General features: G+C 41.8%; 1 protein-coding gene across 1 annotated transcript in view; it reads left to right on the forward strand.

The window, feature by feature from the left end:
* TNFAIP8L3 (TNF alpha induced protein 8 like 3) overlaps positions 1-9,193 on the forward strand; it is a gene marked incomplete at its 3' end in the record, with an annotated part of 46,733 nt that extends 37,540 nt beyond the window's left edge. The window contains exon 2 of the mRNA XM_082005250.1: positions 8,631-9,193. Coding sequence (XP_081861376.1) covers positions 8,631-9,193 — 563 coding nt within the window. The remainder of the gene's footprint in view (positions 1-8,630) is intronic.
* Positions 9,194-15,012: the final 5,819 nt, after the last annotated feature.

Below are 15,012 nucleotides of genomic sequence, written 5' to 3' on the forward strand. Positions count from 1 at the left end.
AAAATTACATGGCAGACATTAAAACATGCCTAATTTTCTTATACAGATAATAATTATTCATCTAATTAGACATTTTTGCTACATAGTCACCATGCACCTTATTTTTAAATGCAGTGTCTTTTAAAGGAAGGTGTAAGAAATGTGGTAATTGTGGAGAAGACAAAGGAGATTAAACACAAAATGTTTCAGACACTGAAGTTAAAACTCTTCAATAGTTACAGCCCAGGATTTGCTATATAGCATATATTGGGGGGGAAAGAAAAAGAAAAAAAACCACTGACAGTTTGAAGGCCAAACAATCCTAACCGATTCAAGATGTCCCCTATTGCCACCAAAGTGCTATCTGCTGGCTTTTGTCAGCTATCCATGTTTACCTAGATCCTGCTGTAGTGGTATGGATATGTCAGCATGCCTCTCCACTCTGAAAGACTTTTTTTTCACCAAAGCTAGCATTTAAAGAAAAAGCCACTAATACGATCATAAATATCTGTCTCAAAATACAGGAGCAGCATCAATAGGTAATTGCAACAGCAATCCTCCTGCATCCCCCTAAAGATCGGCACAGGCAACGTCTTGGTCTAATATGGCTCAATCTATTGCAGATACTTCCCTTGTCTAATCTTTGCTGTCAGAGCGCAAGCGTTTTGTCTTGCGGTGTCAGTCAGAGTTAAACAGCATTTTCTGGGGTAGGGATGTTCAGCCTTTTCAATGCATTTTGCACTTGCTATCAACCTAATGAGCTGACATTGAAAGACTTGGAGCCTGTTTATAAAATACAGTGGTCAGTTTATCAAAAACTCTTGTACAGTAAAGCTTAAAAAAACCAAACGCTGTGTTTTACTACCACTCCTAGCAGGCAGACTTACTAACACCTGAGCACTTCCAGTTAAGAGCAGAGCCTTGTTCGTCTTCTGCATGTTTACCTCGGGGTGCTGTATGAGCAAGCTCTGCATTGTTTGCACTCGCCACCAATTGCCAAAAGTTCACCAGATGCGTTTGCCGCCTTGGCAGAGCTTCCCTGCATGCTACAAAGTGGGACACGCAAAGTTTAGACTGAACACTTGAAAGTCACTCTTTGAGGATACCATTCCCTGTGCTTCAGCCTGGTTTAGGTTTTGGTTCCGATATATCAGATTCAAAAAATTAGGAGCTTTGGTAGCCACTTTCAGAGAGGTGACTTTGCTGCTTGCGTGTGCCAAGCTGGTACTTGGCAGGCTAGACCCGAGGGCTGGGTCCTTAGCAAAGCAGCTGCTGTTGGTACCTCCGTTTGGTTTACGGCACGGTGCATGAGGATGGTGCTCACTGAGCCTTTTTGTCAGGGAGTGGCTTCCTCTCTCACAAGCTGGATGCAAGTTTTCAGGATATGACCAGAGCGTAATGTCTCATTTGTCATGTCAAATAGCAGCCGTACAAAATCACAGCATCGTGTCAGCTGTGCCACATAATCAAGGGAGCTCTTGTGAAGGTTTCCACACCGCGGGCCAGTTTCAGCCGCGGGACAATGCTGTTATCCAGACACCGCTTGCCAGCTACTGCTTTTAGACACGGGAGAATAACATAGTGGTGCAGTTCAATTCCCAGCCAGCTACTGGGGGTAGCAGGAGAAAAGCTTGGCCAGCCCCTTTCTTGGCAACTCCAGCAGAGCGGATGAAACCGCAGCTGAGCTCCTCTACCCCCAGAGATCGTCTCTGGAGGCATTATGGAGACGAGGATGACAGTTTAACCGCTTGTTCTGCATTGCTCCTCTTCTCTTTACAGAAGGGGCTCCCCAGCCCACCACCCCCTCTGCCAGGTATTGAAAGGCATGCTCCAGTGTGTAGCAACAATATATTATTAGCCAAATACAAGCCAGCTGCTGAAATAAGACTATAATTAGGAATCTCCAGTCACTAGATTCCCAGACAGTGCTTTTTTGCAGCACGACTGCTGCTCGTAAAAAGCACTGAAAGGAAAAGCAGTCTTTTTCCTTTTTCCATTCAGTCGTGTTCCCACTATACAGGGCTGCTGCTGCCATTTCCAGCATGTCCAAGTTTTGCCTTCAAACGTTTGGATACTGGTACATTCTCCCAGGATCATATAATTATCAGTCTGTAATCTGTTCCACTACGGAAATGAGCAACCCTTTTATGATCATAGTAACAATTTAGAAGTGTTAAAAGTTTGAGCGCCGGGCGCCCAGTGCTTACACATGTTTAAATTGGCCCTCCCTGAAAGCTGATATATACCATCTGGTCTATTGGATATCTTGGCTTAAAGTTACTGGAAACACTGAATGTTTCTTCGGCAGTGATCCTGTAGCTGTCCAAGAGCAATACGCACACTTAGAGCTAGCTCCCCAGCTGCTCAGTATTAAAATATGTGAGAAGTGCTTTTAGTGTACTTTCTTTCCTGTCTGCTTTTAGAGCTATTTTGAAATCCTGAGTTCTGCAGTTCAGTTTTCTAATCAATCTTATAGCATGTAAGTGATAGTTAAAGGATAAATAAAACACACAAGTTTGCAGCTCATTACCTCTAAACATTTTGCCTGAGTGCTGCAAATTAAATGACTAGATTTTTTTGGTTTTCTACATTTTCCTTTCCAAATCTGCACTAAGTTTTTCTTGTCCTTACAGCTTTACATAACAGCTTAATCAAACTCCCAGCTCTTATTTTCCTCAAAGGTAATTTATGCTTTCTTAACTATTCATGTCAAGGAAAAAAAAGAGACATTACCAGTAACTCCAAGTTATACTGAAACAAGCTGCCCGCCCAGTAAATTATCAACACCAGCAGGAACACTGGATTAACCTCTCAGATACCCACTGCTTATTTAACTCTCTGCAAGAGCTTTACGCAGCCACCTCATTCCTTTGCATTGGCATTCCCAGACTCACCAGGCTCAAGGGCAGGTATATCACTAGGTTAAATATACAGATGTATTCAAACTGGGTCACACAAATCATTAAACCAGCACATTCTTACAACAATTTTCACAACACAGCTATTTCATTCTGTAGCAGACTCTGAGAGCATGCCGGTCCCTTAGCTTAGTCCATCTCCCACAAGCCTGAGCAACTGCTAGCAGCTGGAGGGATGCCCACGCTTCCAGCAGCATTGCTGACTCCTTAAAGCCTGTTTTCTGCTGCAGAGGCCACACTGCATTTGAAAATTGAGGATTCAGGTGTATTAAAAATATTTCAGCCTCTTCATCATCTTTACTTTCCTATGGATTTCCATCTTCTTCAGTTAAGATTCAGCCCTTTCCTTACTTACAGTACAGCTGGAGCACAGATGCAGGGATCTTTTCTGATTCCCATCACCTCCCATTCCTGCCAGGCTGCAGGGGCCCACTGCAGTCTTGCAGTCTCTTCATGTTTTTAACTTGCGACAGCTCAACCCACCTCTCCAGGATGCTCTCAAGCTAACTCAGCACCCGCCCTGCGCTACGTGGCAGTGGCTCGGAAACGCAGCCCAGCAGCCGCTGCAGGGAGCTGGGGCCGGGCGCAGGTGGAGGCGGCAGGGAGGCACACGGCCCCAGGAGATGCCCTTCAGGCCAGGTGAGGCCCAGGGCTGAGGTAAGGGACCAGGCAGCACAAGCTGCAGCAGGCACTGCAGGAACAACCCTCAGCGTCAGCCGTAACGCCATGGGTGTGACAAAACCCAAGAAATCGCTTTGTAACCTTTCTCTCCAAGCAAGCCTGCTAATACAATTAAACACGCACTGGACGAACTCCACAGAAACTCCAGATTAGCTCCTACTCTCTCCATTTTTATCCATGAAGCAGGACTCCCTCCAGAGCTCGCTTCAACATGTCTTTTAGCCATTTGCCAGGGGAGAAAATACCCTGGCTGCAAAACTTTTTTTAAGGCTTTGACGAAGAACCGGCTAACTGGGAGGGGCACGGATTCAGGTGCCTGGGTGGTTTGTTTCCACATCCATGTAATTGCTTTCAGAAGACATTGACCATGCTCTCTCCTGGGCACATGTGGGAACGTGTTCTGGTTCACTGGTTCTGCCCTGTGTTTTGTTACAGAGCAGCTGAACGGATATTTACATGAAAATAGTATTGCTGAGCATTTAGTTCTAACCATTTTGTACTTGGTACAGCCATCTGGAATCATATTTCGAGAATATTACAGATCCTCTTGCATTTTAGTCTGAGAAACTCTTAAAATATAAAACTCTTACATGCGCTCTCTAGAGTGGAGCCAAACTTTTTCCACACTTCTGTTATTAAGCAATCCTGTTATTAAGCAATCCTGTTATTAAGTTTGGTAGATGTGAGACATCTTTGTCATGTTCAGCGCTATGTGCCAGAAGCTGGGCCGTCTCGGGGGGGGAGTGGTGTAGCACCCTGACCACGGGACTGCCCAGGCACAGGGAGCCTCTCCCCTCCGTCCCGCCTGCAGCTGGGCATGCGCCATTCCATCTTCGGGTACCACAGCTGTGGCAACAGAGGTCTGAAGAGTTGCACTTTGTGAAGGATGGAAGATTGGTATGGGATCAATCCCATCGCAAAGGGCTTTTTTAATAGCTTTTATCATACACAACTCTAGATGACACAGAGAGAGAGAGGGAGAGAACAGATCTGAAGGCAGAACTGGTCCTTACTTTAGTAAAAACTAAGATGTCAGGCTTTCTAACATGGCAGCTAATCATTACCCAGCAAAGGAGTATGCTTCGAGGTTGATTTTTCTTTTTTAGCTTTGGTGTAATGTTTCTGAAAGCTAATAGCATCTTTAATGGTGTTGCTGATTTGTGGTATGAAAGCAAGCAGAAAATAGAACTGCTTTACGTAGGAGGCAAAGATGGATTTTGTGCAACGAGCTCTGTGCTGCACTAACAAAAGACTGCCACAGTAAACCTGCAGTCCCCACGAAAGCCTGAATTTAATCATGTGGCTAAACACTTGTGATCCTTGAAAGGCAAGGCGTCACCTTGGTGTCTGAGCGCTACATGATTTTGGAGGCAGGAATCGAAATGATCAATCCAAACAGTGTCCCTCACTCCTTCCAGCACGCACCACTGTAAAAACTGTGCACACCCTGAATTTAAGCAAAGGTGAGCATAGCCCTTTGCAACAGCCCCCACGGCACTGTCTAGGCTGCACAAACGGGCTGATGACTCTTGTCTGCCTCCTCCTCACTGCGCACACGTCATCTGACCCCACCAGCCGGCACTCGGGCAGCTGGAGACCACGGGCTGAGGCTCTGCAAAGCGCCGATCCCGGCGCCCAGGTTGGCAGCTTGCTAGCGCAGCTGCGATGCACCAGTTGTCCTCCTCCTGGAGCTTCTCAGTGGTTCCCTGATGTCGTGGAGGGACCGTGGCAGCAGGCTGCAGCTTCTGTATTTAACATAGAGCACCACAGTATGCTACAGATGCACATGCTTGTCCTGTGGCCCCACCAAGCACTGCCCTTCCCCACTGGGACCATGTCTTCTTGGTACAGCTGACTGGGAGAGAGCATATGGCAGTCATGGTGGTGAAACTAATTACCAGCTATTACAGATTTCACAATACAGAGCAACACCAATCATGGAAGGAGGCAGGGGAAAGGAGTGTGCACAAAGTATTTGGATCTGCCTAGTTTCTGAGGGCTTTGAGCACTGGTGGCCGGCGCGGCTTAGGTGCCAGAGATGCCATGGTGAGACAGGCTGGAGGGATGGGAGCACAAAGTGGTGAAGGGGGCCACAGAAAGGATAGAGGCCATGAAGCTGGGGTCCTCGTTTGAGCAGAGGAGAGCAAGAGGCATGAGAGGAAGGGGAGGATATAGCATTAGGGCCTGGTAAAGGAAATGATAGAGGAAAGAGGAATACAGCTCCTAGAGAAAAGTTCAGCAGCTCCAATGTAATAACAGATTTCTTTATTTTACTTTTAGAAAGGTGAGAAGGAGCTCAGTCTCATGCTGTTAAATGGCAAATCCCACACTTAGGACTTGCCCTGGAAAAACGTTCCAGCCTTAACCTTCAGTTAACCTCAGGCTGATGCTCTCTGGCTGTGCTGCCCATTTCATAGCTTGCACCTTTCACTGGGAGCTGTGTTATTGTCACTAGAGGTACCAAACCCAGCAGTGTCATGGGGAAAGAAACCCATCTTTGAAGATCATACTGTGTTCAGTTTTGTGGGTGAGAGCCAGAACCTTGAATACAGGAACATATCTCAGAACCGCTTTTTTTTGTGCCAGACAAACCTCTCTTCTGATAAGGTTAGTAGAAGCTTTTATGTGCTAATTCAGCATCAAATTTTGTCTCTCAAATCACATAGATGGGAGGTCAGCTGCATGTGTGTCTGTCTGAGACCATGCTGGCAGTTGTGCTGGTCCTGGCTCTCCCACAGATGCACTGACGTACCAAGGATGCGGCACGTGCGACGGGGGATGCGGTGCTTTGCTAGCCACCTCCTTCTGTGCACCACAACTGCTGGCTTTGCTTCGAGCTGCAGAATCGCACCAGTTCTGCAAAGCTCTCCCTGCAGCAGAGCCGAGCACAGCAGGAGCCAACTGGGCTCTCACCTGGTGAAAATGACACAAAGGCTAAAGTGTCATGGACATGGGTAAAAATAATACTCTAAAAAAAAATCTACTGCAATTATTTTCAGTTATTGATCGAAACAGATACTGAACAACTCACAGAATCACTAGGTTGGAAAGGACCTTCAAGATCATCAAGTCCAACCATTAATGCAGCGCCACCATGTCCCCTAAACCATGTCCTGAAACTGCATCCACTTGATTAATAGCAAACACTTGCTACAGAAACAGACACTAATATTAATCTCCTATATTACTGTGTCAAATGCACATAATTATTCATCATGGATACTATTTATATACCCATGTACTGCTAAGTGAAAGAATGCTTTCATCCTGGTTTTATCATTTCTAGATTAAATCAGTTTTTCTATTTCCTCCAGTCAGCAGCTCAGCCCCACGATTTTCTCTCCAAATGACAGGCAATTCTCTTAAGCACATGGAATTATTTTTTCCAGGTGGTGGTTCAGTTGAAATTAAATGTTACTCTTTCATATTGCTCAGTAGCACAGCTGTAGCGCACAAAGAAAGATGACAACTTCAATATTCTAACTTGAAAAATAAGTTTTAAACAGAAGACTGTTTAAATTCAGAGCATTACTTATTCGAAGTGAGCACTGGCACCCAGCAGCCCTTTTTCCTTACGCAAGGATGTAGGAAGCACCGGGAGGAAGGAGAGGCTGCGGTCAACCCGTGGCAGCGTGAGCAAGGCCGCAGATCACACTGCATCGCAAACACTGGCAGATGACGGCTACACAGCGGGGTGACAGCATTCATATGCTGAATGCTGGAAAGGGCCTCCAGAGCTCACCCAACCAGCCTAAGACCCACCCAGACTCCAAAATCAAAGCACCAGCGGAAGCTTTGATTTTTATTGTTATTTTTAATCTCTTAGAGGTTTGATTTCCCAGCAGCTGGTGAAGGACACCGTTACCTCCATCCCCCTCGCACCAGCCAAGGCTCTGGTCTGGTGAGCAAAGCGAGGTCCCCAGCTGGCAGGGAAAGACAGGCAGCTCCTTCGCATGAGCAACTACTGAGAGGAGATGTGAGGGGAAGGCAAGGAGGGTGTCTTGTACCAAAGAGGCCTCTCTACCACCTCACCGGCTGTAACCTGAGTCATACACACACTCATCACCATTTGGCTACGATAAAACGCCCTTTAGATCCAACAGGGACTTCACTATCCTAGTATTAAACTGGATGATTATTTCATATGAAATAATCTTTTATTATGAAAGAACGAATTTCTTTCATATGAAATAATATTTTTTTTCCTTTACTTTGTCCGTACAATGTCAGTTAAAAAACATTTATGTGAGGAAAATCAAATTAATCTCTACCAATAATTATGAAAGCTCATTGGATAAAGTCCAGCAGGAGTAGCCACATACTCAGGTGCTATACTGAATGAAACTTGCACAGACAGGTAAAAGATAAAAAAAATCCAAGATACTAATTTGATAAATATAAAGAGCTCAGGTATTTTTATCTGGCAGGAACCGCATGCACTGAAGCATCAACGTTTTACAAAAATCACATTCTATAATGATGCAAATTGGTAACAAATGGGAAAGGCATCATTACTAAAGATTAAAGCAAAATAAATGCACACTTACAGATCTGCTTTATTAGCCCTTATCTGGGATGCTGCTTAGTCTAACAGTGGAACAACAGTGCCGCCCAATGACCAAAGTGTAACTCTTTCAGGTTCATGTATTTGTCAGTACCTTGTTTTGTTTGTCTCTGATAACTTATGTATTTATTTCAACCACAACATCTCAACAGATGTCTCTGCCAAGGAAGCTTTAATATTGAACTTCAAAGTTAAGAGACTAGCAAAGAACCAGCATGGATATCCCCTGCCAGAATATTCTGTTCTTAATTTGTAAGCAAAAAACCTCAGTGACAGCAAGACCTGAAACATGGATGTCTGAGACCCCAAGGATACCTGAAAATACAGTGTTAGAAGTATTCCTGTTATTGTAACCATGACTATGTAATGACCAGTGATACACGTAATGTCTCAGTTAAGCACATAGGCACTACTTTTCTTAACCGATTGTGAAAATTATTCTCAAAAAAAAATTAATTTTCCCCCTCTTCTCTGCTATCCCAAAACAGGACCCGATTGTTTCAGTTCCAAGAATCTCGCACTGCAAGCCCAGAAAAAGATCCTGAGTAAAATGGCAACCAAAACCATGGCTAACATGCTAATCGATGACACAAGCAGTGAAATCTTTGATGAGCTGTACAAAGTAACAAAGGAACACACAAGAAACAAAAAGGAAGCCCATAAAATTATGAAAGACCTGATTAAAGTGGCAATAAAAATCGGGATCCTCTATCGAAATAATCAGTTCAACCAAGAAGAGCTGGAAATTGTAGACAAGTTCAGGAAGAAGCTGAACCAAACTGCCATGACAATTGTCAGTTTCTACGAAGTAGAATACACCTTTGACAGAAATGTTCTTGCAGAACTTCTGAATGAATGTAAAGACCTTGTGCATGAACTAGTAGATCGACATCTGACACCGAGATCCCACGGGCGCATCAACCATGTCTTCAATCACTTTGCAGACGTGGAATTTCTAACTGCCCTGTATAGTCTTGATGGGGATTGTCGGCCGTACCTCAAAAAGATCTGTGATGGCATCAACAAACTACTTGATGAGAAGGTCCTTTGAAACTATGCTGAAAAACAAGAAACCAACCAAAAACTTCGAACTGGCCACCCTTCATGAGCCATGGCAAGCAAGCAAGCTTCCTTCCCACTGGTCTCTTACTAGTCTCCAGCAGGGGCCAGAAAGTGCTCACCAGGCCCATGATGGAAGTGGAAAACTTAAATAAGAAGGCTATCAATTTTAATGTTTTGTTCAGATAATTCAGTCTTTCCCAAGGAGCAGAGTGAACAAGGCTGCTGATATATATTGCTCAGAAACAGATTGCTATACACCACGATCTTACCAGCTTTGTGTTCAAGGCTGAACATGTGAAAAGAAAGTGAACTCAAATGCATAGTTATGTAAAAATAGACATGTGAAGGCAAAAGAGCAACGCATGGAATCCACCCCCAGGCCCTTGGTGTGTATGTTTTTATTACTTCCACGCTAACTGAAAAAGCTTAGACAGAATGTAGGGCTGTAATGGATTAAGCTTACTCCTTTCAAAAGGATCAGGAATCAATATGAGAAGGCATCTCTGTCTTTACATGATATTTAAGTCTAACAGGGGAGTAACAAATAATACAAACTGAGTAGAAGTGGGAGAAAATTTAGAACTGCTCTACAAAGCAGTATTTTCATTAGAAAGTTTTGGTTTATACCTGCTAATAACAAGAGAGACAGTTTCATTTTCATTTTGAAAAGCAGCTCAGTGGTTCAAGCTCCAGGGTAACCAGAAAACTAGATATAGTAGTACATAATTTTCCCCACTCTCAGGGTTTATGTATTTGGTAACATCAGACCAGTTTCAGCTGAAGGTTGTGCTGCTCTTCATGCTCTTACTGTTTTGCCTGACACAACAAAATGTTCTTCGTGAAGATTTTGAAATGGCACTTGTGAAGAGGCACACAACTAAGACACTAATGGAAAAAACAAAGCAACGTTTACATCCCCTATGCTCAAAATATTCAGCCAAGATAAAAACTCTTGATTTAACATGTCCATTACATTAATTTGTGCCTATGGTAACAGAGGTGCAATAACAAAGGAACCCCATCCACCATGCTTGCAGTGCCACCCAAGTGCAGTATATCCACAGAAGTCTTCAGAGAACAGTCTCAGTGACTCTGGTGAGCTTCATGAATGATTTTTTGATCGGAATGTTTTCAGTGACTTTTTTTTCCCCCCTTTTTTAAACAAAATACACTGATTTCTTCAAACTGAAAACATTTTGCAAAGAAATATTGGTTTCTATACAGTTTTGTTAGGATTAAGGGAGAACAGGAGCAGAGCACCTACCCAGCTGCAAGTTCTGCAAGTGGCAAGCTGGCGTAGGTGCTGACTGACCCCAAGTAAAAGAAGTATGTTCAGAAATATCTCCTCTCCTTGCCCTCTACATCTTATCCTCCAGACTCACCTCTATCTATTGACACTTCAGTATCATATACTACCTCCTTTTCATTGACACAGGTAGCAAACAATCCCATTATCTGGAGGTAGCACCCTCCATATCACATATATTATAATATAGAGATGCATGTACTTGAAAATTAACAAAGACAAGAAAATATATTTGAAAGCCATTCCTCTCCAAGCAAAACTTCCAGTGTCAATCACTCATTACTTTTGGATAAGAAAAAATTATGTTTCTCATTTAAACTCTTAAATATTATGGTAGTAGAGAAAACTGTTCAAAATCTTATTATTATTCTTCTGTCTTTCCTCACCCCTGAAAAACTATATTTTATCTGTTGCAACAACAGTTTTGACTATCACACCTTTATAGAGCTGAGAATACACATACCCAGATCATGTACTCACTTGGGTTGTGCTTAGATGGATTTTTATGTTTCCCAGGACAACTCATTTTGGAACACAGTAAAAATGGCAGCAGAGATATTAGCAGAGCAGTTTGTAATGATCTAAATTTTCCCCAGACATTTCCTTGAACCATAAAAAGTATATTTCATAGCAATGAAGGTGGACAATTCCTTTGCAACACAGCATAGTAATGAGATACCAACATTTGGGGTTGCAAGTTCAACTATTTGCAGAGCCATATTTACATGCACCATTAGCTGCAATTTTTCCAAGCACGTACTTGTCAGTTGATGCTTTTGAACAGTATTTATTATTCAACACTCCTGTCCCAGTGCACACATCAGATTTTGCGTGTTTCACTTGTGGCAAACAAATTTAAGTTCTTTTTTTAAAGCCAGAAAAATAGAGATTATTCAACATTCAAGATGTCCAAAGGAAAGGGATATCCTGTATCTGTGACTTTGTGTGTTGCAAGTATCAATATTAAGATTCTGGTATTTTAGACACACCAGCTGAACACCTGTTGTTTTATTTATAAATCTGAGTAGCCTTAAGGAAAGAGAATGTTTTCAAGTATTTCTCATACTTGCATATCCTGTATATTCATTGTTTACTTTTGTACTTGTAGCTTGGTATGTAATAACATTGCTAAAATATGGGCAATGTTCAGGTCACCTTAAATATATGATGTATTATCATATTTGTGGATTAAAAATATATGATTACTGACCTTTGTGTTTCCTTTTGATTTATTTATTCTACCATCCAATGTAAACTGAAATTAAGCAGTAAGAGGAGGGAATTAGTGTAATCTGTTTTGTCATGTTCAACTTCTGCAATCTTAATGCTCTTTGACAACCAGATATTGTGAAGGTAGGAGGTAGGTAGATGGACAGTTTAAGGGTTTAAAAGAAAACTGGAAATACACATTTCTCTTGCATCACACACATGCAATACAAACATGTCAGCAGCAAATGAATTTCTGTTTTTCCACAAAGTTCACAAGCACTTGAACTAACAAGTGATGCTGACTCCATGTGTTTAGTAATGCGGTTCAGTCACCAGGCTCCGAAACACCCTCACAAGACATGTGGAGGAAACAGCACAAGCTTCTTTGCTTCAGGTACCAGTCTCTCCCCAGGCTCAGCCTGAGCGGTGCCTAGAAGATATGCAGGCAGCCTGTGTCAGGGCCAGAGCCTATTAACATGCTAAGATCTAGCGCTCTACCAAGCACCTTCTTGCAAGTTTCCCATGATGTATTTAGCTCAGTTCAGCTAAATGTGATTTAGCCTGATTTCAAATCCCTGCCCTAAACATGGTGATGCTAGAACCTACCAGAATGTTTTAACGACAGCAAGCATTTATTCTCCTATCCTTATTCCTGGAAAAGGCAAACTGTTTTGGCCAAAAGAGCTCAGGATTTGCAAACAACTCACATGGCAATTATACTGAAAGCAAATAAAGATCAGGACAAAGAAAACTGCCACCTACCTTAAAATTAAAGTAATCTTCATAAGTGGTGTTTTGAGCCAAACTGCTGGTAAAATATTGCCATCAGGTTAATTTTATGAATCATATCATGGCAGGGCACAATATTCATTGCCTCATCACTGCCAACTTTATTACATAAAGAGAAAAAAAAATGTTAATTTTCAAGAAACTCTCTAAGGAGTGATCACTTCTGGCATCCTAATGAAACTGTACATGTACCACAGAACACTACATCGCACTGAACATGTCATCTTATGTTAGAGCAACATTTTCACAGAAAGGCATATAAATAGCTGACCCTGAAGAGAACCAAGAGGTAAAGCACAATTAACTCATACCACAGCAACAGAAATGCAAAAGCAGGTCTTAACTGGATGACTTAAGCAGGTCTACATCCATTTTTACATACCTCAATGCCAGAAAAAGACAACTGTGTTATCCACAGAGAAAATAGAGATTTTTATGCTGAAAAACTACTAGTAGGACTGTGTAGGAGATAACTAAACTTTCCAATATTTAGAAACCATCAGGCAATGTCACTTATGAGCTACTTGCAAGTACAGGAAAACCTCAAGACAGTGCCATCCATTACACAAATTTATTCTCTCAGATCCTTACAGGATGAAAAGTGGTTGGGAATAACTAGCAGAAAGTAATAGAACAGAACAGGAGATTTGATTTATGTTTAGGAAAACATACTGCATCATACTGCCATGTTGCTCTTCCAATTTTCCTACTGAAGTATTTGTTTAATTAAAAATATCTGAAAATCATTGGGGTAAGGGGGAAGAACCTGACAAAAGAGTTGAAATATGGATCCAAGACAATCACTTATCTGTTGACTCCAAAACGTCCAGACCTCCAGGTTGTCTATGGCACAGAGCAGTAAAACAGTGGCATCTCCTGGTACCTAGGGTTTTTGTCCAAAATGCTGTTAGCCTGCCAGTCCAGAAAGGTTAGTATACACTCTGACTAGCCTCTGATTGCCTCTTGAAAGTAAACTTCCTCGTGCTAACTGGATTATGAACTCTCTTCCTTCTAGCCTACTTCTATGCACCTTAGTTCCCTTTCCCTGAAAACACGTTAATCCTTCAAGATCTAGTTAAGTCACAAAGAAAAGTAAAGGGGAACACCACAGAAGATGAAGATGTTTGCTAAAGGATTCTCAACACAGATCTAGATGGAAGAATATTCCTTTGTATAATTAAGCAGCTATATTTCATTTTAGAGACAACTGAATGATGGATCAAGATCAGAGGGATTCTCAGCACTGAATTGCTGAGGTTCTCAAGGGCTTAAGCTCCCCACATCAGCCAGAACTGCAGTGTAGCATGGCCTCATTACACACCGACAGCCATGCCATAACACAACAGCCTCATGATTTAGATTAGGCCTGCAACCACCTTCAATTCAGCAATTATGTCCAACTTCCCAAACTCCCAACTCCTTCTCAATACTATAGCAAATGATGTTACATTAGCATTGGACTTAAAAAAAAAAAGCTACTGCTGTCAGCTATGAATAACAAAGTGACTCTAAAGTCTCCTGTGGTGCTAAAACCAAATCCCACTATCTGGCAGTATTCCAAAAAGAGTATCAGATAATGTGAGCCAGTACACAGAATGCTGTTCAAAAGATCTACTCTTTCACTCTTTTTATACCTCCAATAGAGACATAGGACATTTAAATCACCAACGGATTCAAGACTTCTGCAACGTTATATTCTTCATCACTGTTCAGATGCAAAGAGAAACAATTAAAGTAGAACCTAGTTCTTAATATGCAGAAATACTGTTACATGTGGTAGCAAAGAATATTTAACAAGTATCAAGCAAATTTTTGTTGGTTTTGGTTTTTGTTTTCTTTTTAAATGAAACAATTTTTTTTAAACTACAAGAAATGCAAAGATGGTAATAGATTAAGAAGAGTATTTGCTGGGCAATCTAAAAATATAGACTGACACAGGTGCAATTCCCTGCAAACTCCTTCATGTGATGTTACCATAAAGCTCTTGGTTATAAAGAGCACTACATGAAAAATAGAAGGTATTATTGTCTCCTGCTGTTCTTTTTAAACACTAGGACATCAAACAGCTCATTGCTGAAATGGTTTAAATGCACAGGCCACAAATAAATACTTCTATTATAGTTCATATGATTACAAAAGTCCAATTACATAACACAAGTCTGATTTACCAACAGGGAAATAGTTTGCTGGAAATTATTCCACTATAAGTCAGTTTTCATTTATATAAACTGTCTTCAAGTGCCAAGTAAACATTAAAGTATGCAGAACATTAAGTATATTTACAGGTTCAGTGCACTTTAAATTCCTCAGTAAGAGAGTACTGAAACAGCAATATAAAAAAAAAAAAATGAGCTTTGCTTATATGATTATACTTGTGATAACACAAGTGGCTTGACTTAAAAAAGAAACAAAACTATCCGCACATTACCATTCTTATGATGATTTCACAAACATTTACCAAACCGTTAGCAAAGTAACAGAATACTTTATTTTCCTTTACAACC

Source organism: Phaethon aethereus (genome assembly GCF_964289735.1).
Source record: "Phaethon aethereus genome assembly, chromosome: 12".
Taxonomy (NCBI): domain Eukaryota; kingdom Metazoa; phylum Chordata; class Aves; order Phaethontiformes; family Phaethontidae; genus Phaethon; species Phaethon aethereus.